We start from the raw sequence: 23,865 nt of genomic DNA, 5'->3' as shown, positions 1-23,865 counted from the left end.
GGCCCGAGTTCACACAAAGCAGTGACAAGATTACTCACAGACACTTATTTCAGTAATATGTGAGGTCACACTTGGTTAATCATTTTGATGAAATACACATGCATGAAATACACTGACAGAGAACCACTTTTGGCCAGAACTATGCCTATCGTGTCCAAATTAAAAACAATGAATTCTCCTTTTGCCCCAGCTCACTTAACAAAAACTCCCTGATTTGACTTTCCTTGCAAATACCAGTCAGAATGGGAATATTTTCCGCTTCCAAACGAGGACTTCTTTCACCTTGTCCCTGCACCTGGAACTCTTCCCCCTCCCGCCATGCCTGGCACTGACCCTATTCCCCATTCAAATCTGTCCTGACAACTCACTTCCCCACAAGACCTGGAAACGCTAATCCCTGCCAATAAAAGCTGTCAGCACACCATTAGGAGAGCTCTTTGAGGATCACATTCTGTCACCTTGGTTCACACCACATAGTACCTTATTCCCTGCTGATTCCAGTGGGGCTACTGGCCAAGTGAGGGACTAATTGACATGAGCCAAGGTAGCAGGATCTAGCCCTTAATTAGCACCACCATGCAGACCTCTGGAGCATCCTTGGGTTATTTAAATAGCAAGATACTCTGAGCAGAAACTCCTTCTTTTTTGTGACTAGAATAGTTTCAGTGCTTAGTGTGCTGCTGGCATTCAACAAATAATTCATAATAAAGGCATGAGTATACAAACACTGAGGTGAGGGGGACAGAAGATGTAATATTTTGTAAATTTTTTTTTGCTCAGAATTGATTAACAAGCACATCTATAGTTCACTGATATTTTTCTTCCTAGAACTGGATCTCCAAACAATTATAAAACATTATGGATGACACTTTCCAAGCTAGGTGACCCAGGAAATGACATTTTCAAAAAGGACAAAAGAATATAATTCCTAATGACTTAGAGAAGACTTAGACTTATCTTTAAAAGATGAATGTCACTGAAAAGGTTGTTAAGATGCCTTCTGAATTTCTACCCTAAGTGAAACATTCACCAGAAAATGTTTTCCTGTTTTTTTTTGTCAGACATTAATAGAATCCAAATTTTTAAACAGAGTAAAGAAAACCATCATGAATTGTTTTTCCTTGTCCAAAGTGTGCACACACACACACACACAGATATTTACATTAATGTGAGTAAACTGAATAGGCTTTGTCATATCTGGATCAACAAGCACCAATATATACACAGGTATGTAGCTACAGATAATACATATAAATTTTAACTATATCTCTCTATCTTTCTTTCACTAAAACAAAGCAAATAAACCTTGAATGAAAACATCCAGAAAGACGGCAAAAGACGTAATTGTGGCTGGATCCTTTGAAACAAGCCCTTGTCCGTCACAACGAAGAGCCATCTGAGCCATCTGCAGGAAACGCTGTTTTCTATCAGCCTTCCGAGAAAGGTTAACAGCGACGTGAAAAAAGCCACTTGTGTCTTTTCCTGAGCACGTATTCTGGGAGGTGGAACAGACTAACGCAGAAGCCCACAGTATTATAACATTCCCAAGCCGGGAACAAGCCACCCTGGACCATGAAGCTGAGCGAGAGGATACCTGTGCATTAATCACGCCAGCTGCTACGGAGAGCTGGGAGCCTCCAGGGGAGTAAGTACACGGTGCAAGACCTTACCTGTTCCAGGTAGCGTTGGAGCAGGCCCGTCGCTGCTGGGTCCCCCGCTCATCCAAGGCTGCCTGCTCTCTCTTGCCCAGATCACTGAGGCTGGGCGAACTCATGAACTTCAACCTGCGAAGAGTCCTCATGGTCAAATGTGTGTTTGCGCGTGGCAGCTACAGATACACCATCCTTTTTACACACACACACGCGCAGCTGGAGCAGCAGCAGCAATGCGAGCAGTTCTCTCCGTTTGCTGTTCAAAAAAGAAACTTAAAAAAAAAAGAAGAGAGAACCAGTCTCTACGGAGCACACCTCTGCCAACAAGAAAACAAACCTTTAATCAGATCAACTCTGACGTCATAAGCTGTGGTTAATAATTTCTCCAGTCCTTTTAAAAAATAAAAGTCGAACTCCTTGCTGCTGCTTTAACGCTGGGAAGGGGCCCCTTTTAACCAGCAGCTGCCCAAAGTGCACAGCCGTCCCCTCCCCGGGTCCCCTGCAGCAGCAGTGAGGAGCTCATCCAGCATGCTGTGTGCTCCACCTGGCTTGGGAACTGCCCTTCTCCTCAGCTGCCTTTGGGGGGCTGCTAGCATTTCTCCCTCTCTCCCTCGCTGCACTCATAAATGGAAATGAAACTGGAGGGCCACAGACAAAAAAAAACCCCAAGCAACCAATACTGACGCACAGAGACTTTATTGGAAAGTTTCATAACTGCCTGTGCCCTGCCACGTTACGACACCGCGCACACGCGCTCTCGCTTGCTCTCACTCATACAGAGACATACGCGTGCAGTCCTGCGCTCACCCTCTCCCATATATGCACACAGCACAAACTCGCCTCCTGCCTCGGAGGCTGCTGAAGCTGAAAGTGTCACATAAGCCACAAGACTGAAAGTATTTAAAAAACAATGCTACTGCAAAATGAAAAGTGGAAGTTTGGGTTTATCATTTTGAGGAATTTCTGGTTGTGCATAAAAAAGCTAGATGGTTTGTCTTTTTTTTTTTTTTTTAAGTTGAGATAACAGCTGCACAACTCAGGGCACATTCAGCTTCTACAAAAATCCCAGGTGCCTTATCTTCAAAGGAAAAATCTTTCTCTCTCTGACTGCAGCACTAGAGCTAAAGGATATGCTGCTACAAGACTCTAGCCCATGTTTGGCTTCTTGTCACTCATTCAAGATTCTGTTTTAAATTCAGAAGTGCCTTTCTCATCTGTTGGGAAGCAACGTAAAAAATACAGTGATTAGCTTTCTCAAAAGAAAAAAAAAATTGTGATAGAGTGAGCCAGAGTATAAGAACGGCACTTCTGTTGCTAAGGCATTTGTCTGCAGATACCCTGGTAAAAGCAAACAGGACTCCTTGCAGAGTACGGTTCTACTCAGTAGAAGGTGGTTGGAATACAGGGGAACTTACAGTTGCTTTTCCCCCCCACTTTTTATTCATTCTTTTTATTTCTGATAATCTGTTGCCTAGATCCAGGCTATGTTTGGATTTGCTTGTGTCCAAACACCTCAGTGCTTACATTACAGGAGAACCGAATTTTTCACAGTGAGAGCTGCCCTATGTGAATCAGTTACTGACATTATTTTAATAAAAACTGATTCCTTTCTCTATTCGCCAAAACTCAGCTAAGCTTGTTGCATATAAACATTTACTTCTAAAATTTGTATTTGGTATTCCCATTATGGGAAGCAGTTGCAGAACTACCTGGGGAAAAATCCATTCTCAACTTGGGCTAGTTTTAGTACTAGTAGTAGTTTCAACCTGCTGCTTGGATTAGCTTTATACTGGTCGTCCTTCCCAAAGCAAAAATCAGAAGTACACAAATGAGCATGACAGTAGACGGGATATAACATTGCACTTTGGAAGGGATCTACGGCTCCAAATCTAACCTGTGTACAAAGACATTGCTATCCCTCGTCTCTTCCAGATGTCTAAATCCTTCAAACAAACGAACAACAATTCACTATGTACACAGCAGCAAAAGGAAAACAACCACAACAATATATCACTGTATTCTAAGCAACGAGATGGCTTCGACAGCATACAAATCAGTGACCAAAAATAGATACAGCAGAACACTGCTTTGTTCAAATAGGATGAAGGGCACTCGACTTCTGTGGCTAATACAGCAAGGGAAAGCAGGGGAGCGCAGCTCTACCTGAGCTTCTGGGGAGGGACTGGATAAATGTGCATCGAACCTGGTAGCAAAACAAGCAGTTAAATAAACCTGTGGCAATACCTTTCCATCTAATTTCATTTTCCACCTAGCTCAGATGGTAAACCTTTTCTGCTTCTCACTTCTGTCAATTTGCTAGGCCTTACAATACATGATTATATTGGATTAAATCTTTGGAATTTTTAACTCCTTATTCCCTTGTTGACAGCTCTGGAGACTTTATAAACTGTACACTGATGATGCCACTATGCCAGCAACTACATAATAACGTTTAAACTGCTTGCTTTTTCTTAAAATCCTCAACTTGCTCACTTGACTGAACCCAGGGAGCTGCTGTGTCAACCTCTGATACACCAGACTGCTGCAGAAAGCAGTGCTTGGCTTCCTTGTAAAACACTAAATCTTAAGAGAAGAAAAAACCCCCTCTCTTTCCCTCTGTATCGTGAAATATTACACCTATAGAAGCCAGATTATTTCTATGTCACCCCATCAATCTCAGAAACCAGTACAGGACTCAGAGTCTACATACGCACAAAGGACAAGGGAGAAGAAGCATCCCAGTTTCCTCTAAAATTTCCGACTGAGGTGACAAGAGCAGGCTTTGTCTGCACTTCCTCCTCCAGCCTATGATTCTACCTGATCAAATGTTGCTTTAGGATAAAATATATCATTTTCAACACGGGTTACCTCCACCAACAATTACAGAGTAATATTTCACATTTACATTGTGCTGTTCTTCCACGGACATCCTTGACTTCTCAGTCATTCATTAATTCAGCCAAAACAGCTCTTGGGTGTGAAGGTAAAATACATGATCCACACTTCGTTGTCTACAGCGAAGAAGATAAAGGTGATGCGACATGCCCAGGCCACGCAGCGGGTGGGTGGCAGAGCTGTCGAAAGCCCCCAGGATGGCTCCCTCCCCCTGTGGCAGGCTCCCACAGGGATGCTCAGGGGCTAGCGTGGTACTCCTGGGAGGCCGGAGAGGGATGCGGAAGAGAGAGCTCCTCGCCAGGGGTCGCAGGGTGGCTGTTCCTCTGTAGCCACTTCTTAACAGAGTTGTCGCAATACAGCACTGCTTCAGGATTAAGAGGCTAAACAGCAGAGATTGCTTGCTATTGGTCATGAAGAGGGATGGGAGCGCCGACCGAATGACTGGGAGGGTGGGAAGGATGGTGGACTGGTGGGAGCCCTCCCGTAGGCTCCGTAATGAACACTGCAAGCTTCTTAAATAGAACAACCGCACTCAGCACATTTTCACAGCCGAGATTGTAAAGTACTGTTATATTAATTCATTTAATGCCAGCATGCCGTACACAGTGCTAATATCACTATTTTACGCACAAGAAACCTGCAGCTCAAAGGTTAAGTGATTTATTCAAAGACATGCAATAATCTCAAGAGCGTGGAAGGAACACCCAACACTATCTCCGGTACCCTCCCTTCCCCCTGCAACATTTCTCCTCATGAAAACAGGCCTCTCTCTACCAGAAACTCTTAGTTCATCTGTGGGGCCCACAAGCTGCAGGTGACTCTGCATGGCAAGCCCCTAAGCCTGCACAAGGTGTCCGAGAGGTAGGGGGAATTCTGTGTGGCTGCAGCAGCCTGTCCACATAGAGCTATCTCAAAGCCTAAAATAATGCACAGGTATGTGAATATGTGCTGACTGTCCCACAGGTTTTATGCTGCTGCTACAAGGCAATGGTAGGATATACACCGAAGGCCACATAGTAAACATAGCTTCTAAAAAACTCATTGAGGGAAGCGGTGTAGTTACCTGCTGGTATGTGTATAATGCATACAACGTTCCAAGTGGGGGTTGTGGTTTAATGACTGCATTGCTGCCCCCTGCAAATGTTAAAAAAAATTCCGGGCAGACCTCTCCCAAAACACAAGATTGGCTGCATTTGCTTAAAAAATGAAAAAAATCCAACATTTTATTTACCTAATATTAATCTTTACAGTATAATTATGTTGTCTTCCTGCAAGTTTCTTTTTGACTGTAATGAGAAAGCAAAAGAAACAAATGTTCACGAACAGGAACATTAAGAAATTCACAATTTATGAAGTTCACAATCAAGCTGCCAATGCTGTGATTATTCTGGGCCAGCTTGTCTGCTGCTATACAGTTACACTAGTACAACAGCAGGTTAACACTGCAGTGATAATGGTGCAAGTGTGAGGATATAATCAGTAAGAGAATTTGTTATGTCAACTTTATTTACCAGAGCTTTGCCATTTAAAAAAATAATTCAATGAAGATAAATTTTAATTGAAAAAAACTCTCACTAATTTACTTATTTCCCCTCCTCTTTGGGGGAACTGAGCAGAAATCCCTATGGAAATGCTGAATAGTATGTGCTCTGCAAGTAAAGAACAAAGACGTAAAATTTAGCTATGGCAGAAAAGAGTTAAAAAACTCCCAAGACAAATGCACTTTAGTTTTTCATAAACCACTCCACAAAACTTAGGGCATGCCTCAACACATGCCAAAGCTCAGGAATTAGTCTTCTGAAAAAACACACTTCTTAAAGGCACAGCACGTCCTGCTGCACCAGCAGAGGAGGGGGAAGGTGGAGCGAAAGAAGGAGATGTGACTATCAGGAAAAAAATAAAAAGAATGGAGGGGGAAAAGAAGTTGCAAACCTTATGACTCATCAATTCTTTTGCTACAATATCCACAGAAGGCTCCTTTATCATCAGGAAACAAAGAATAAAGAGAATAAAGAAAGTATAAAACCAAAGAGGCAACTATTTAAACCCTCCCCCCCGCCATCCCACTCACTCGCCGCAAGCTCTGGAGATAAAGACACTCTCAAGGACAGTTTCTGCCTGTCATCTGTTGAGGCTGGTCATAGGACAGCCTTGGTTTTGTTAGTCCTTTGTTTCATTTCCACCCTCACCACAGCCAAGCACTGATTTATAGGAGGGGACTTGGGTTTTATGGGGCCGTCTCCACAACATCAGAAACATCTCCTGTGTGCTCTCGTGCTTCTGCGCCCCGTGATGGATGGTGCCTGCACGACCACACAGTTTCTCTCTGCCAGGCAGAGCTGTGATATCCGCTCCCTCTCTGCATGTAGTTCTCTGCAAGGACTCACACATGAGGCTTCTTTGCCTTTTCTGCTGTGAGCAAGAAGAAATGCTAAGAGTCCTCTGACTACTGCTAGAAAGGGATGATATGGCCTCCCTCACCATTTTTGCAGTAACATCCGCAAATGCTGCCCATCCTACAAAACTTCACACCTGACCTGCAGCCAGCCACGGCTGCTGCATTTCCATTGCCTGCCTTGAGGACAGACTTGCACCAAATAAGGACACCCAAAATCACTACAACCTGTGGAGGATCAGGGCCAATTTCCAAGAAATTCCCCTTAGAGTGTTGTTCAGTATGAGACAGAGTAACATGACTGTGCCTAGGAGACTTTCCCAGCAGAAACAAAGACCTGTACCTGAGCAAAGGACCTGCAGCAACCACCATTTCTTTTCACAGTTTTCTGTTGGACAACATATTTTATCTGTTCACTGGCTGCTTGTGCCTCTCAGTCTCCCCACCTTGCTCCCTACTTCTCACCTTCACTCCCTGCTCTTGTGCTCCCTCTTCCTTTTAGCTTTCTCGGTTAGCTAGCTCTTTCTTAGGAAAAGCTTTAAAGTGCAAAGGAGATGGAAAGGAAAAAGAAAAAGGAGACAAAACCACTGGCGCTAACACACTGTTTGCAAACCACTCTTCAGCTGGTTTTAAAGGAATCACCTCTTTGTCTTGTCTGTTTGGACTGTGAGTTCTTGTTTAGCAGAGGTGCCTTTTCACTCTGTACTATAACTAGCAAAATAGGGCCCTGAGCTCAGACCGAGTTCCCAGTCACTAACCTAATATAACACAGGACATGAATACAGTAATATCTATAAGGAAATCTTTGCTCAAAATATCCACGAAATCCCTTCCCCTTTCCCAGGAGAAGTATTCGGTTTACAAAACACAACAATACACACAGTACTTAAAATACAGTAGATTGCTAAATCTTTTATCCTTGTCCTCCAGGAGATAGGAATTAGGACAGGTAGCCTGGAACAGGTCTGTTATGGCCCCATCCAAAACATCAAGTTTTCCATCAAAAGGCCATTCCCCTAGCTCATATCGTTCCTCATTATCTTTTTGCAGGTTCTGGGAGTTAAAGTTAGCACAGTGATTAGAATGAACGTGATAGTTATGTTGGAGGAGGTGAGGATCAATGCTTTGAATTAGAGGACCTGTAGCATTACCACCCCCCATTCAAATCACCTCCGAAGAAGGAGGAGGGCATCTGAGCATCAGCCGTGGCCATGGCAAGTTTCAGTATTGCCCACTCACCAAACTCACAACCCATTGCAGCGTGTATCATACGAACTCCAAGGCAAGCACACAACATTGCTGTTAACTGGAAACTAGTCAAACCTATAACTGTGATTTAGAAACTAAAGTTTGACTGTTCTGATCTATAAGCAAATCAAATGTTTAAAATAGTTTGTGCTTTTATTACAAGATCATGAGATATTGGAAAATTAACCTTACAAAGTAACCGAGCTCATAAAGCATATGACTTTTTTCTTCCTGAACTCTATGTGAATTCTTTCCTAAATTGCATATCTTGCATAATTTTAATTGGATCCCAGAACACCATGACCTTGATGTAGCAGCCACAGTATCTTAGTGCTGTCTTCTACAGTTATATATGGTACAGTGCCTTCCAAATCTGTGAATCCTGGGAGCTCAGAGTTGTGTGCTGCGCAGTGCTATTTTTCTTATATCCAAACATTTCTGATTCAAGGTCTTCCAAGAAGTCTCTGATTGCCTTGGAAGGTCACCAAGATAAAGAGCCCACTTCAGTAACTAGATGAGTTTCTAATAAACTGCACTAGTGGCCAGCTGTTAGTAACAAGTGATATCCTGGCTTTACCGTTAAGGTAGCAAAATGGGAGCATGATTGGAAATACGAACCATGCCTTGAGATTACTGCCACCTCCTGTGCATAACTCATGGAGGTCACTTCAGTACTGATCAATGCCAGAGACAACTCTGCAAATTTGGGGGATCTTTGACTCTGATGGTACTACACTACTGTTACTTTAACAGTGCTACAGCTCTCTGGAACAAATCTTATAGTCCTGTAAAAGTCACAAAAGCCTAGCCTGCAATATGAATGGATTTTTTTTAGAAGATCTATCATTCTCCTTTGGCACCACATGGATTTTTTTTTTTTAAATGGAAAAATTTCCAGAGAGATTTTAGAGATAAAATCTAAAATTGTAATTACTGACTATGTGGTTGGACTCGGTAGCTTTTGGCAAGCTAGAGGTTTCATGAGAAACTTCTAAAATGATGATCTTTGCCAGTTTTTCATGCACACATGCTGAAACAGTCCCTGCAGAGTGAGATATGGGCAGTGGAAACAGCAATGGTACAAAAGGTCTTCTTCTCAGAAATAGTTTCACTCGTACATTTAAATCTTGATTTCACAAGATCAGCAGGTCCAGCACTATATGACCTCCCAGTATCTGCTAAGTCTGTTTTCTCAGGAGGCTCAGGGAAACAACTAATCTCAAAGGGAGAGTGCTCAAATTTTTTAGACTCAATGGCAAGGTTTGGCAAAACTCCTTTCACTCTCTCCCCAGCATATCAGCCAGCCATCACCATGACATCACCACCTGAGTTACCGTTTGGAAGGAATGCCTCGCTATCGGGGAGCTAAGGGAAATTCCATTACATTTCCTTCCAGAAGATATTTTTTTTTCCCCACAGGGTAGCAACAACTAGAAAACTAGTTGAGGAACTCCTCTCTCCCTACAGTCTCTGTAAGCACCAGCATCCTCAAGCTGTTGGGGAGGCAAGGTAAGGTGAAAGAACAGAGCTGTTCACGCAGAAGTTTTGTGCATCTCCAGCAGCTTTGTAATATCATTTCTATTCCTGATGAGTTTTGTTGCTCAAGCTTTCTCATCCACCAGACTTTCCTCAGTCATTTCAAAAGATTGCTTCTTCAACTTCAGGCTGTATTAACTTTTCACTACAAAATAGTTCAAATTCCGTAAATGTATAGAAAAATAAAATTCCTGTTTTTTACAGAAAAATGGTAAGACCCTCAATGATTTTTAGGCTTTGTGGCATAGGGAGCCATGAGCCATCCAGGATCTTTCAGGCTTGCTGCTGTAGGGCTACTACTGTTTTAAAGTCCACACAGATCCAGTTTAACAGGAGCTCAGCTCCCTACTCCAAAGCAGAGAGCTTGAAGGACTTATCTCAAACATGGTTCCCAACTGGGGAGTTGGGATCCTGGTACTGAAAGCCCTGGGCCATGTTGGGATGGCCCCCTGGGATGCACGGCTCCTTCATATAGAAAGCCCTGGACCAGGCAGTCCAGGGCTTCCAGCCAGCACCTACTTGAATCTCATTCTGGGTAGCATACTTCATTTTGGGAAAATCATTACAAAAATTTTTTTTTTTGAAAACCTCTCATGAGTGGGGAAGCCCATACTGTGGGTCAGGTCCACATTCAAATCCCTGCCTCATTTTCTTTTAAGGTACTTTAATCTTTAGAAATCAGCTGGTACCAAATTTCACCAACTGGGTACTTTCAAGGTAAGCTGTTCTGACCACCAAGAAGAGGAGAGGGAGAGGACGGAAGAAGCTTCTGTCTCCTGGAGAAAGTGGATTTTGTCCATCCTTAGGGTTAAAGACTGACAAATCTGTTCGTCTTAGTCTACCTGCTTTTAAGCGCATTTGAGCTACCTACCAGGTTTCAGCCTGATGACGTCTGACGGGATGAAGCTCTTAAGTGACAGGTACGTGAGCACACCGGGGGGAGGGCGAGGGGCGCATCCACCTCCCCGGCACCACGCTGGGAAGAGTAACGCGCCACAGGGGGCAGCCTGGGGCAGGCGGCAGCAGCACGGGTTGTCAGGACATGCATCCACAAAGACTTAGTCCCTACTATGATATTTGGGTGCTTGTAATCATAGGGCACCAGTCAGAAGATAAAGGGAAGCAAGTATTTTTCTTTTCTGAGCCTCGGAAAGGTCAGATTTGGATTTAATTTTGTTCTGTGTAATGTTTTGGCTTGGTTCTTATTTATTCCAAGTGAGTTCACCCATTTCTACTGTAGAAATAAAAGGTCATGAAACTGTAGAAGTCTCTCTCCTAAAAGGGATACTCCCTTCTAGGAAATGAATACCACTGAAGTATACTAAAAAAAAAGGAAAATGCAAAAATATATTCTGCTCCTGGCAGACCGGTGGAACTGCAAGGATATGAAGCTGTGATCATAGCTGAATGTACTTACAAAATCCACACTAAGAGACACTTTGGATGCCACTTGCCTGCATGAGTTAAGGAATCTGTTTACTCTGACTGACAAAAGAGAGGTGGGGAAAAAAGCAAAATGAAACTTTTCACCTTTTCAGTAAAAAGCTGCTGTCTTCCCTTGTGCAGCATCTGCCTGTGCAGCAGTAGGAGGAGCCGGCACAAAGGTGTGGCGAGGCAAGGAGAAGGCAAGAGAGGAGGGAAAGTGGAGGTGAATCACTGTATACATATAAAACAATCCTGGCCTTCAGCTAATACTCCACATGCTGAAAAGGAGGGGTGTGTGTGTGGGGGGGTGTTTGGTATCATGTTCATTTTATTAGTCACCTGTTTTAGAGATTGGCTCTAACTGAAGCTTTTGGATTCAGATTTGAACGCTGAGGAATGAGTGTCCAGAACTGAACTTTTGACTCAGGCTGGCATAAAGATAAATGACTTTTCAAATCCAGCTTTTTGGCTCATTGACTCCATCTGAGTTCCTCTGGTTTATTCTGTACAAGAATTTAGTGTGTCATTTGAAAGGTAAATACATCTGACTTATTCTGCTGGAATAAATACAAATTTTCAGTATTCATTTACTGTAGTGTGTTGTTTCCTAATCCACGCTTTTAACAGAAAATCTAGTTCAAACAAAAAATCTGTTTCAAACTTTTAAAGCATTTTTTAAAAGGCAAAATGCTTTGCAAGTCTGTTTTTAGGTACCCAGTACTGTTTAAAAAAAAAAAAAAAAGTTATAGGAGCTTTATTTTTTTAAGGCCGAATCCATAATAACGTGCAACTATCTTTTCCTATCAGAAGGCTTCAACTTTTGTGGCCAAAAAAAAAGGCATCCAAAATTATTAGCTACTTTGTCAAGTCCTAGTCAAGAGGCTTAATGAAAATATGACCCAGACCTCAACTCTCACTCATATTTATGTACTTACTTTTCTTACTACTTTACTCAAGAAATAAAATCTAGTGATCAAAGTCAGGTGCTGAAACAGTTAACAGTCTCAATTCAGTGCAAAAAAAAGAACAGACGTTCTAAAGAAATAAAAAAAAAATCAAATTTCAAACCAACATCATGATTTTTGAGCCTGGTTATGGCTTTTTATGGCCTTATTTTGGCAGTTCTCATTATTTAACTTCTGGAAGATTATTCAAATCTCAGTGAGGTGACTTGTCCGCCTTTTCTTAGCTCTATGAAAGCTTTTTGATTGCTTTTGTGTGGAATTGGGCAAAAAAGAGGAATGAATCATACTGTTTTCTCCTTCCTTTACTTATAGAAGAATTAAAAGTAATAAATATAAGACTTCATCTGTTTTACAGGTGAAATTGTTGTTTTACACATAGTTAGACAGATTGATAGATAGATAGAAATATTTATGCTTTTATCTACACTTAACAAATGCAGATATTATTGTCTGTATTTTACTCAGATGGTGAATAAGGAAAAGGAAGAAAACTGGCATAGCACTTGAAATCATTCCTTCCTTTTGGTTAAATAGTCTTCAAGAGCTAAAAGAGAGATGGGACGCTCATGACTGCAACAGCCATGCAGTAATCTGGGAGGTCAGAATTGGCAGGTGCAACTACGAGACCCTTGAGATAAGTTCTGTCACTCCACCTTGGCCTTTCTGTTTTTTAAGCTCACTCAGTAATAGTGATTAGGAAATGATCCAAAAGGGGCATTCATCTGACTAAAAGTGGAGACGTACAGGAAAATCCAGCCCTCATTTTAGAGTTGCTGGAAAAAAACAGGCACGTATGTAAAATCAGATGAGATGAATCTCATCCCCAGTCTGTTTTACTGCCTGATTGATTGTGATACAAATGTAAATAATTTGGCATCCAACTAATGAAGGTTCCACTCCCCAGAGAACATGTTCTGACCCTAGAAGAAAAGACCTTTTGGGACCTATCTTTGGTTTACAAACTCAATTGGTGTTTCGAAGAGGAAGATATTAAATTAGGAAGTATTTCCAGGGGCGTCTGCTGTTGAGATTGGCCAAAGGCATGACAGGGTTCAGAGAAAGGGGCAAAGTTCAGAGCCTTTGTGGGAGAGCAAACAGGATTTGCTGGTAAGGGGCATCTTTTCTGGCTAGGGAATCAGCTGAGTTTTCTAGGAAAAAAGAATAATATCTACGGAAGCAGGGGACAAGGTGAATTAAACAATAAATTGCGTCATGTTCACCTCTTACTGTTGGAGAAGAAGAAAAAAGGGAGCAGAGCTGTAACTTCTCCAGGAACTTCTCATTATACTAATTGAGAAAAGACTGAATGCTGACCAGCTGTGACAGTTAGTGGTGCCAACCTCCTGTATTATCCCACTACTACTCCACTGCTTTCTCTGTCCTTGCAAGTATAGCAAACACAGTGCTCTGCTGTTTCTGATGTGGCCACCGGCATGCCACGTCTTGCGCATGTGCTGGGTTTGAAACCTGTGACATTTCCATTGAATAACATGGGACTATACACATCCAGAAAGTTAAACCTCTGCAAATGTTTACAAAGGCCATGCCCTGCAGATACCAACTACTGGGGGCCCAGAACCTTCAATGTGTGTTTTCTATGGTCCCTACTACAACAGGACCAGAATCCTGACCGAGACCTTTAAATTACATCATACCACAATGAAGAGCAAATAATAAACTTAACTGTAAAAATATGCACACCTGTTGGAATACAAAATCTGAATATAATGCTGCACTTAAAACCATAAGAATCACTTTAAGTCTATTATATTGCCAGCAGGTGAGAAGTTATGGCTTTTGCAGTGAAAAACACAAGTGGCTATAAAATACTGGGTTGGCAGTAGATGGTCATTGTTTTTTCATAAGACGTTGGTGCATCTTGGCAGCAAACACTCTGTCAGGGTGCTGCTAAGTTACTCGCGGTGTAATGTCTAATAATGCCTCGCTTGGTGAGAACTCCCTTCTGGCTGTCCGTCAAAGTAGTGTTATGGATTACATAGTAATCCCTAAACAACGTACAGCGGAATAGTTTGCAAACACTCTGCTAGCAAGGGAAGGCATGTGCATGTCTGTTTGTTTACTCCAATGCAAATGCAGTTATTCACAACATCAAGAGAAAATTTAGTAACGAGATGAAGATGGAGTATTCACAGGGAAAACTTTCCAGAATATTCCAGTATTTAGGTCAGTTTTTATTTCTACTAGTAATGAGTGAATTCTCTTAACAGCAATATTTGGAGCTGCTGCTGACAGCACTCATGTTTAGTAACGGATTAGTTGGTAGATTACCAATTTAGTTAATAGCAAATGTGGATAGATGATTTAGAGAAAGTTGTAAAGTTTGGAAACAGAAATTTCTAGCTATGCTTGAAATAATATGGGCATAGGTAACAGAAATTTCTCTACAAAGTTATACCCAGATTCTTCCCGCACCTTTTCCAGAGGAAAAGCCCATGAGGAAGACAGCAATATCTGTGCCTACCCTCTTCACAACCAGAGACTGCAGAGCTCCCACTGTAGTATGAATAGCTGTCAAATACCCCATCTCTGCTATTGATGCTGCTAACTCATTTCTTAGGCAACCCAGACATCCTGAAAACCCTTGGAAAAAAGGTGCAACACAAATGAAAATATTTTCTCTCGCTTTTAAACATCTGTGTTCAGTTTAAAGATAAATGAAAGATAAATTCTGCTGCAAGTCATATGCTTGTATTGGATATGGCGCAAGAGCTCAGTGAGAGCTGCAGGGTACATCATGAGTATTTACACTTTAACAGCCTGGGATGAGGTAAAGCAAGCACTGTAGCAAAATCCAGTTACCACTGTAATGAACTAGCATGGAGTAAGCATTCTCATCATTTACTGCTTGATATAAATTTGGAAGAAAGCATGCATTGCTCAAAGCAATTCAAAAATGAAGGTTTTTTTGTTTTTTTTTTTTAAAGGAGAACCTTTTAGAAAAGGCTTCTTTGCTTAAAAATCACAGAAAAAAATGAAGCCATGGCAGAGTTTAGATCCTGCAGTTTAGTGATAAAGTAAATAAATCTTCAAGAGAAAATAAATCTCTTAATAGGTTCAGAGAGAACATGAATTTGGTGGAGGAAACTGGCAATTGTTTTCTGAGAAAATTTCTAAATTGCTTTGAAAAAATAAGAACTACTATGTGTGACGATAATATTAAAAAGAAAGAGAACATCAAAGACAGATTAAGAACATTTACTTTCCTTTCACATAAATATACACACACGCACAAACACACCCCTCTCTCTCCATACGTGACTAGTGTTTTCTGAAAGCAATTTCAAGAAATCTGTAAAATTCCCTACTTCCCCAAAACCTCAAATCTCAAACAGGAATCCAATCCTAGAATTGACTGTTAACTAGCATTAACATGATGGATGGTTGTGCCGAAGCACTACTGTAGCAATAGCTATGGCTGTTTAAGATATTGCTACCACTCAGCTGTTTGGGGCTGCTTCTCACCACACCCCCGTATATATCGATGATATTTAGGTCATTTGAGAATTCCTCATACGCTTCAGCGCACAGGCAGCCAAGGTGGCTCTACACGTTTCTGTAGCAGTTGTCTGACTATGATCTCGGGAACAGCATCTGAATCCTCCCATTCAGCTCGAGGTAGCCCCATGATCTAAAAAGCAATAGGTAACACCAGAGCTTTTGTATTACCCGCTCCAGCTTTCTGATGGCTTTTTTCCCCACGGAGATGAATTTTATTTAGAGGCTCTTCTCCGAGAGCAGAACTTCCAGCAATTTTCTATACTGCTTGCTCCCAACCCTGATACAGCTGTGACTAGACTGACAACTGAAAGTTTATGCATACCATTTTTTAAAGCTGCACTAAAGCCAGAGGGAGATAAGCTGACATGAGCTGATGTTAAAAATCACAGAGTATTGCACTGTTATTCAGATGTTTTTCTATGACAGAAAATACAGTGGGATCTGTGGGAGATGTTGCAAGAGAGATGTTAACCCTAGTCAGTCCAAAAAAACGAACCCCAGAAGTGGTCTGAAATTGGAAGCACTTTACAGTTGCAGATAGTGTTGTAGAAACATTTGCTTACCTGCTAAAGGGAGAAGAAAGCAGGACTGAATAGCAGATAGTGAAGACTCTGCAGCCGGTTTCCGAGAGTCACATGAAAATCGTGACAGGTGGTACAATTTGGTTGAAAAATTCGGCCACTTGCAAAAAAAAAGGCAGCTCTGCAACAGAAGATGAACAAAAAGTAGTATTGCACATACTGCTAATCCAGGAACTGTTTCTCAAGAGCGCACTAATAAGCTCATACCCAACACAGAGAGAAGTGAAAATAAGTGATTTAATTGGTGCTGTTTCACCTCATCGCTGATATAAATGAACATTTCTTCCTGCACTTTTTTGTTCAAACTGTTTTGTTTTCTTCACAGGGGACTGACTCACTGACACCAGTGTAAACAGCGACACTTACCACCAGCGAGGCTGACAGCTTCCATTAGCACACATACTGCAAGCAGTTGTGTATTCCAAAACCAAGGCGGTGACAGAGAAAAGGTTTGAAACATGCTGGACCTATGGTTGTCACCTTTGGAAAGGAGCTGTTCAGTGAGGCCCAGAAAATCTTAAAGGCATCATTTAGAAATGCAGGAGATTCTTGCTTTAGGGCTTCACATAGTGGTAGTAATATCACTGCCTGGCCTGAGCTGGACTTGAAGTGCCTCTCTGAGGTGACTATGAACACAACAAATGATCCCAAACTGGATATCTCAGTGCAGCATAGAATTTATTATTATGCAACTCCTAACCCCAACATAAAAATTTTCATAATTTAATGTTTTTTTTTTTATCACTGGTCAATAGATATCAAAGCCAATCTTTGTAATACATATATACAGCCACGCAGACGCATTCACACACACACACACACACACACACACTCACATTCTGAGTGGGGTTCGTCAGAACCTTGTACTTTGCATAGCCATCTGCACCAGCTCCAACACACCGCTAAATCTAACTAAGCATATTTACATGCCTTTTTTGGCTAAGTGTATCCTGAATACAAAACACTCCTGCTTTTATTTTGAGGCATTTCATACCCACTTTGCAAGGGTGTAAATAAATTCATGTGTTTTAAAAATATATCTGAAGATCAGTCTTTTATGAGTTTGAGAGAACTAAATAATCACCTCATGCCTCCAACCTTTTCATCTGCTCTTAAGGACATGAGCTTTGTCCTGCTACCACTTATTTTAGTCAAAATCAGAGACATCAGTTGAAAGAACAGTATTGTGCTAAGTCAGTACAATTTGATTGAAATGAGTTAAAGAGCACAGAGGCAAGCAGCTCAGTTGACAGCTTGGAGAACAGGAGAAGTTATCTGCAGCATGGAGACTGCGGCGCCACGGAGTGATATTGTGAGTACCTGGGGGCAAGGCAGCGACAGTGACCTGTTCAGCTGCAAAGATGCAGATGGAAGATGACACATGAGCACACTTCAAGTGAGGTATGTATTGCAACCGCTTAAGCAAAATACAGACACAGTATGCTGGATATGAACATACTATTCTAGCAGAACTTCTGTGGACGCAGTGGATTTGTACTAGTATATGAAAAACCGCTCTAGGCAGAGCAAGCTGTATTAAAAAGAGCAAAATTTTCATGATATGAGTTTATATTAGGAGCTTCTGCCACAACTGCTGGAGTGGTCAGGACACCTACCTCTTTCAAAAGCTATGATCAACTCAGCACTGCTGGAAGTGGGTACTATCAAAGTACAGAGCAAAGTCTAAAATAATAAGTGTTGTCATGAATTTTTTTTGTGTCCCCTCCTCCCCCCCACCAGCTTAAAGGGGGAACAAAAAAGGTACTTAATCATCTCTCTAACTTCGTGCATGAGACACCTCACTGATTTTAGACAGAAATGGTTCTCAGAAGATTAAATGCTTTAAGGGTGTGAAAATACTATTTTGCTTGGAGATCCTGCTTTGACATTTCAATGCCAGCAGTTAAAAAAAAACAAAAAAAACCCTCCATTTTGCCTGTAGCCTGTGATAATTTGATCAACTGAGATAATAAAGCAACACCACAGTGCTATTTTGGGGGGGATTTTAGGGGGTTGTTGCGGAACAAAACTCAAAATCCATTTTTTTAATTTAAATCGACCTGACTTTGATGATCAAAGCTCAGCTATTCCTTCAATGTGTATATGCAGTATATATATATATTTTTAAACTTGTGAATTAAATTTATCTTGCTTTCATCTTATATCCTCTACATTGCAAACTATTTATAGGTTATGGCAAAAGGGAAAAAAGAGAACAAGTGAAAAAAAACCCCCAAACATAATGCTGTTGCACAAAAGCTTTAGGAGCTTGTAATTAAGCATATTCCCCACAGTGGCAGAGCATATGGTATTTTTGCAGGAAAAGCCATTCAAGAATTCATATAGCCTTTTGTTATCAAGTAGTGATACCATGATCTCTTGTTATCAAGTATTGATACCATGCTTTAACCAAGTATTTCACAGAGGTGGCATTTTAGGACTGTTTTACAGTTTTCTCAGGCACAACACTACTTACTTATCCCTCCACCTTACTACAGGGAAAGAAGCAATACAAATCTCTGAGGGGAACCACTGCGCTTCACAGATCACTGTGAATAACTCAAAATACTTTTGCAGACATAACCATCATTTTGTAGTTTTAAGACCTGAGACCTCCTGACCAACACAGGAAAGAAACATGACCCCAGAGGCTTTGGACCCCAAAGCTGCCATGAATTCAGGTTAATTTCAAACTGCTCTGAGCCACAGGGCAGTGTGATTTTCAGACATGTTCAGTACTCGTGGCAAAGGAGAAAAAGGTGTATAATGGCTCGTTTATTAATTCTACTTTAAAGAACAGTTATTTGGAATTTGCTCAAATTCAAAATGCTTGTCCTGGCAGAGAGGTTAGTGGTCCAAATACTAGTGAGTACTCAAAAATATGTGATATAACACAGCATCATGCATCACAGGTGCATTACAAATAATGCATTAAAATAAAGGCCTTCCTTTTCCAAATGACTGTACTTTAAAATTAACTTATTTGTGAGTGTGGGTGAAGTTCATTTTCTCATACAGCATGAGCTTCTCAGCCGAGGCAGTGTCAGTTCCCACTCAGGACTGACAACTGGGGCTGCTGCAAATCAGTGTTTCAGTTGAGCTGACAGAGTTGCCCACTTACATCTACTGCTTAGCTAGCTAGGGCCAGAGGAATCAGCCTCACAGCCTCTAATTTCTGGTATCACCAGGCATGTCTTTCAATTCAGCCGTGAGTGACCAGCAAATAAGCTCTTTCGTTTCAGCAACTGCAGTCTACAAAGAGGCAAGCCAAGAATCAACACGCTAAATGGATGCGGAGACTGTAATTAAACTACAGTCAGCCCAGCAGCCTGACGTGATCGAACTCTGTTATGTGAAAACCTGCAGCAGCAACATTACAGACCTTTTTCTATTGGAGGATTTTAATTTGGGGCTGCAATGCCCGGGAAGAGCATTGAGGTGACGGTGGCTGCAAACTGCAGAGGCTGGGTCACTACTTGCAGAGTTTTGCAAGCTCTGCTAAGTCAACTAGAAGTGCGTGGGAAGGATGGAAGGAAAGGACATGGTTATAAATCATACCATCTATCCTCTCTGCTTTATTCCTCAAGTTACACACACGCAGATGTTAAAATAACAGGATTCACCCAGTCTAAAAACACCAAAATGCCTTCCTTGTTATCTTAGGTTAGACTTTCTCCACGCTCAAAACTCCATTAATTCTAACTCATATTTTAAACCTTTCTCATTCTTCATTTCCTATACTCTGAGTCTTAAACTTGAGGACTAATTGATAACATGGTCAAGGCAAGCACAGGTTACCGAGAGTACGTTGCATGGAGGGGCATAGACTTATGAATTCGATTTTGCAGGACTTTAAGCCAAGGCGGGAATGCTCCCTGGGAACGCTGGTCCATTTTCATGAGCACTCACTCACCTTGTGACAGCTCTCCAGGGCCTTCCCACAGTTCCCAGGCTATTACCAAACGGGATCAATTAGACTAGAAAAGAATCTGCTTCCACTGGAAACTGGTTATGTAGTAATTCCCGTTATTTGTTACTGAATAATGCAAATGTTTAATTCATATTTGATTAAGTGAAAATATTTCACAGTCAAAGCCTGCAAATGCAACTGCATCCATACTGGTGTTTTTACACTGCAAGCCGGCTGTGAATTTATTCATGGAAGTAAAACAGTAACATGTTTTTCAAGGGATGAAAAAACACACATGAAAAAACAGACCAAAAAAAATCCCAATGGCAATGCTCCTCAAGTTCAAAAATGTCTTTGTAGACTGAGATTTCTAGAAGCTTTCTGCACTGCCCTGGCTCTGCTTTTAGTGAAAATTATAGAAAAATATTCAACAATTTCAGCAGGAAAAAACTGGAAAATCCTATTCATGATGTGCATCACTTTTAGCTGAATTCATATTTAATATATTAGTGCCTAGATTTTACAGGCATCCCATGTACAGAATTCACGTTAGAGTCAATATCCCACAGTGATTTTAATAAAACATTAAAGCTTCAAATAATTCATGGAGAAGAGTTTCTGGATGGGTGAATGCAGTGTAAGTAAACATTAGAAGTTCCCTTTGAACTTTCCATGAGTGACTTCAGGAAGAAACAAAAAGGCCTTTTCTCTGCTTCTATTAATGCCACACAATCTCGTGAATTTTTGCCACGGCATTTGAATGGTTTTACTGGGAAAAGATGCAGCTGAGAGTAAACAAGAGGGTATTTTGGAAGAATTTCACTTGAGCAACTGCTGGGTCTCCTTTGCTGGCCCAGTCGCTTTAGCAGGCTGACTGGCAGGGACTGTCAACTGATTTACCCCATATTTGAAAACTGAGCAAATTCATGCAGGTTTTTGCACAGCAGCCTGGCTCTCTCTCTGCAGCAACATTTCTTCCAAAAAAGAGGCATCTCACTTCAGCTGTCTTTCCATTTTAATAAAATGCAAACCTTCCTTACTCACCTCCTTTCTCATTCCCAGGAATTGCTGCGCGGTGGAAAAATGTAAGGGAACATATCGATTTGTCTTCCTATTTATAACCAGCTCCTGCTCAGCGGGGAGGTGGTGCCCTGCCCACAGCCCCTCCCCGAGTCTGGAGCTCAGCTGCTGTCTGCAGAGGTGCCAGGCCACATTTCAAGCAGCTGCTTCTGAAGCACATGGAAAAAACATCTGCAATGAACAGTAGCTACCTATTAAGAGCAACAGCAACCCTTTATGGAGAGATTAAAAGCTTGATGGATCATGGACAACTGCAAGGCTCGTAACCACCTTGGGGAACCAAATCTCACCTTCTCAGCCAGTCCATTGCCCCAGCAGGGCTGGCAGTACCAAGCTTTGGAAGAGGCAAAAGGAGAGGGAAAGGTATCTCATAGCAGAATGGAGCCCAAAACGATTTCCGATGCAGCAAGAATATTAAGTCTGCATGGAAAAAAGTAATGAAAATGTCACGACCCCACAAATCCCGCGTACATAACTCTATTTCTATCTTTTCACAAATCTGTAGATTTTGTTGAGCATGCTCTAAGGCCCACCAACATTAATGTGAACTTCTCCACTCAAATCAAGAAGCTCAGCACCTTTCAGGCACACACCAGAGCAAAAAGCTGCTCAGTTTCTTCTATTCTTAGAAGACAGCTGGAGTTACTGATGGCAGCAGTAGGGAGCACCAAGCCTAATGATGCCAGCATCATTACCAGATTAGGGATGTATGCGGGATCCTTAGCTGAGTTTTAAAAGCAAAGAGATGTTCACAAGGCCCTGATCGCAGAAGAACATTTTGATAGGGTGCCACAGATTGGGCAAAAGGGATGTGAAACATCATAATACTAGGACTGTTTCCAACATCACCATGACTGCAGGAAAAAGAACTCCTATCCTGCATGCATAGTACTCCACAATCATGTACCCTGAAAGCAGAGGTAATTGCCGCTAGCTTTTAATAATGTAAGGAAAAAGAACAAACAAAACCCAACAACAAATAAGCAGTTCACCCTAAGCTCATTACAAAGGGTTTGCAAAAAAAGGGCAGATCTGGGCAGGCTTCCTCCACAGGACCAGCAAGAGAGGTTTAAGAAATTATGACCCTGCTGCCCATCCCATCCCTTTCTGCTGGAAGCTGCTCTACCAAAGCAAAATTGGCAGAGGGGATGTGTGATATTCTTAATCTGTTTCTGTGCAAAACCCAGTGGTTTCAGGCATGATGCCAAAGGAACGTGAGGTTCCAGTGAAGTAGCCAGAGGTAATACTGATTTACATTCGGGTCTACCAACCCAGCAGATTTGGTGGAGGAAGGTAGCAAACAGCTGGAGGCAGTGACTGCTTAAATTTCTCCAGACATTTCTACTGTACTAACCACGCATGAGACAGCAGCTGCTTAGTCAAAACCTTCATGAGGAAACCTAGTAACATGAGAGTACAACCCCACAGCCTGCCTCTACGGCAGTTCTCAAACCACAGTGCTGCTACCTGAACCCCTGAAAAAACAGTGAGAAAACATAAGGGGAAAAAGACAGAAGAGAGGTTTTGGCTACAGCTGTAGCGAGGATGATATCCCAGGACAGCAGAGTGTAAAACATTGGTGGGAGAACATCAGCTGGATTTCTAATCTCTCAGTTAGCCAAAGTTTAGGGAGACACAAATCATGGGTTTGGACTTATCAGACAAAAGTCAGCAGATTTTTGGCTCCATAAATCTTCCATCACTGAAACCAGCCAGTGACTAGAAAAAAACATGCTGTCAGGATTGTGTGTGCTGGCTGCAGTAAGTAGGGAAGGGTTTTGTGGGAAATAAAAGAAACTACAACTTCAGAAAGTTGGATAGAAAAAGTAGCAACTGTTGCACTATCACAAAAAATATCTAAAATTCAACTTAGACATCATTTTGTGCTCCTGCCATGAATAGTTGAAAGTCCTACAGAACAAACACTAGGGAGCTGTAATGTCACCCCATCATCACCTCTCTGAACAGCTGAGAGCCACACATTGACATTCTAAAAAATATTAAAATTTTCAGTGATGATTAAAGTGCAGAGCTATTTTGGGGGATTATCCACTGCCTGAACGGCCCTTCAGGCTCAGGAAGGCACCTTGCCAGTGACTGATTTCTGGAAAATCTCTATGACCATTAGTGATATCAGAGGGGAAAAGTAAAATTAGTGTTGGTGCTGGATTTTTATAATTTGATGCACAAGGTATTTTCTGTTGACATCAACAGATACTGGATCAGGACCTAGCTCATTATGAAAATGATACACCCCCCCCCCCCGAGTCCACAGGTCCAGGAGAGTAAAGGTGGACTACCTACAGCTTGTGCTAGGGGTAACCGCTCAGACTCTTCTTGAGTGCCCAACTCTGAGATTTCAAGAAACATAAACAAAGCCATTTACAAAAGCACAAATACACGCTCAGTATTTTTGTTTAGTTTCTAGTATTTATGACCTTGAAGTTCATGTCTGCCTGTTCTCCACATTTCTTCAGCAGGATACTAAATACATATTCTTCGCAAATAAGAAGAGAGCTTTCCTGTGCCACAGAAACTGCAGCACAATGTAGCAGATTGAGGCCCTGATCTAACAAAGTTTAAGCACATGCTTAACTAATTTTAAGCACACAGGTCGTCCCACTATTGCTAGAACGAATCATTCCCCTTTGCTTCTGGA

At 41.7% G+C, this 23,865-nt stretch overlaps 1 protein-coding gene across 5 annotated transcripts in view; it reads right to left on the bottom strand.

The window, feature by feature from the left end:
• The window catches only part of PRR5 (proline rich 5), a 70,845-nt gene extending 54,507 nt beyond the window's left edge, over nucleotides 1–16,338 (bottom strand). Inside the window, exons 1-2 of one of the 5 annotated variants that reach the window (XM_026086495.1) lie at nucleotides 16,199–16,338; nucleotides 1,671–1,784 (exon numbers count right to left, since the gene is read on the bottom strand). In XM_026086495.1, the coding sequence (XP_025942280.1) occupies nucleotides 1,671–1,774 (104 nt within the window). In that variant the 5' untranslated portion in view covers nucleotides 1,775–1,784; nucleotides 16,199–16,338. Of the gene's footprint in view, nucleotides 1–1,670; nucleotides 2,309–16,198 lie in introns of those variants that run through there. The other 4 variants (XM_026086492.1, XM_026086490.1, XM_026086494.1 and 1 more) reach the window with 4 other exon arrangements.
• Between the last annotated feature and the right edge of the window lie 7,527 nt (nucleotides 16,339–23,865).

The sequence above is a fragment of the Apteryx rowi genome, unplaced genomic scaffold, assembly GCF_003343035.1.
Source record: "Apteryx rowi isolate R43461 unplaced genomic scaffold, aptRow1 scaffold_697, whole genome shotgun sequence".
Classification (NCBI taxonomy): Eukaryota; Metazoa; Chordata; class Aves; order Apterygiformes; family Apterygidae; genus Apteryx; species Apteryx rowi.
This window is presented reverse-complemented; position numbering and strand designations above follow the sequence as displayed.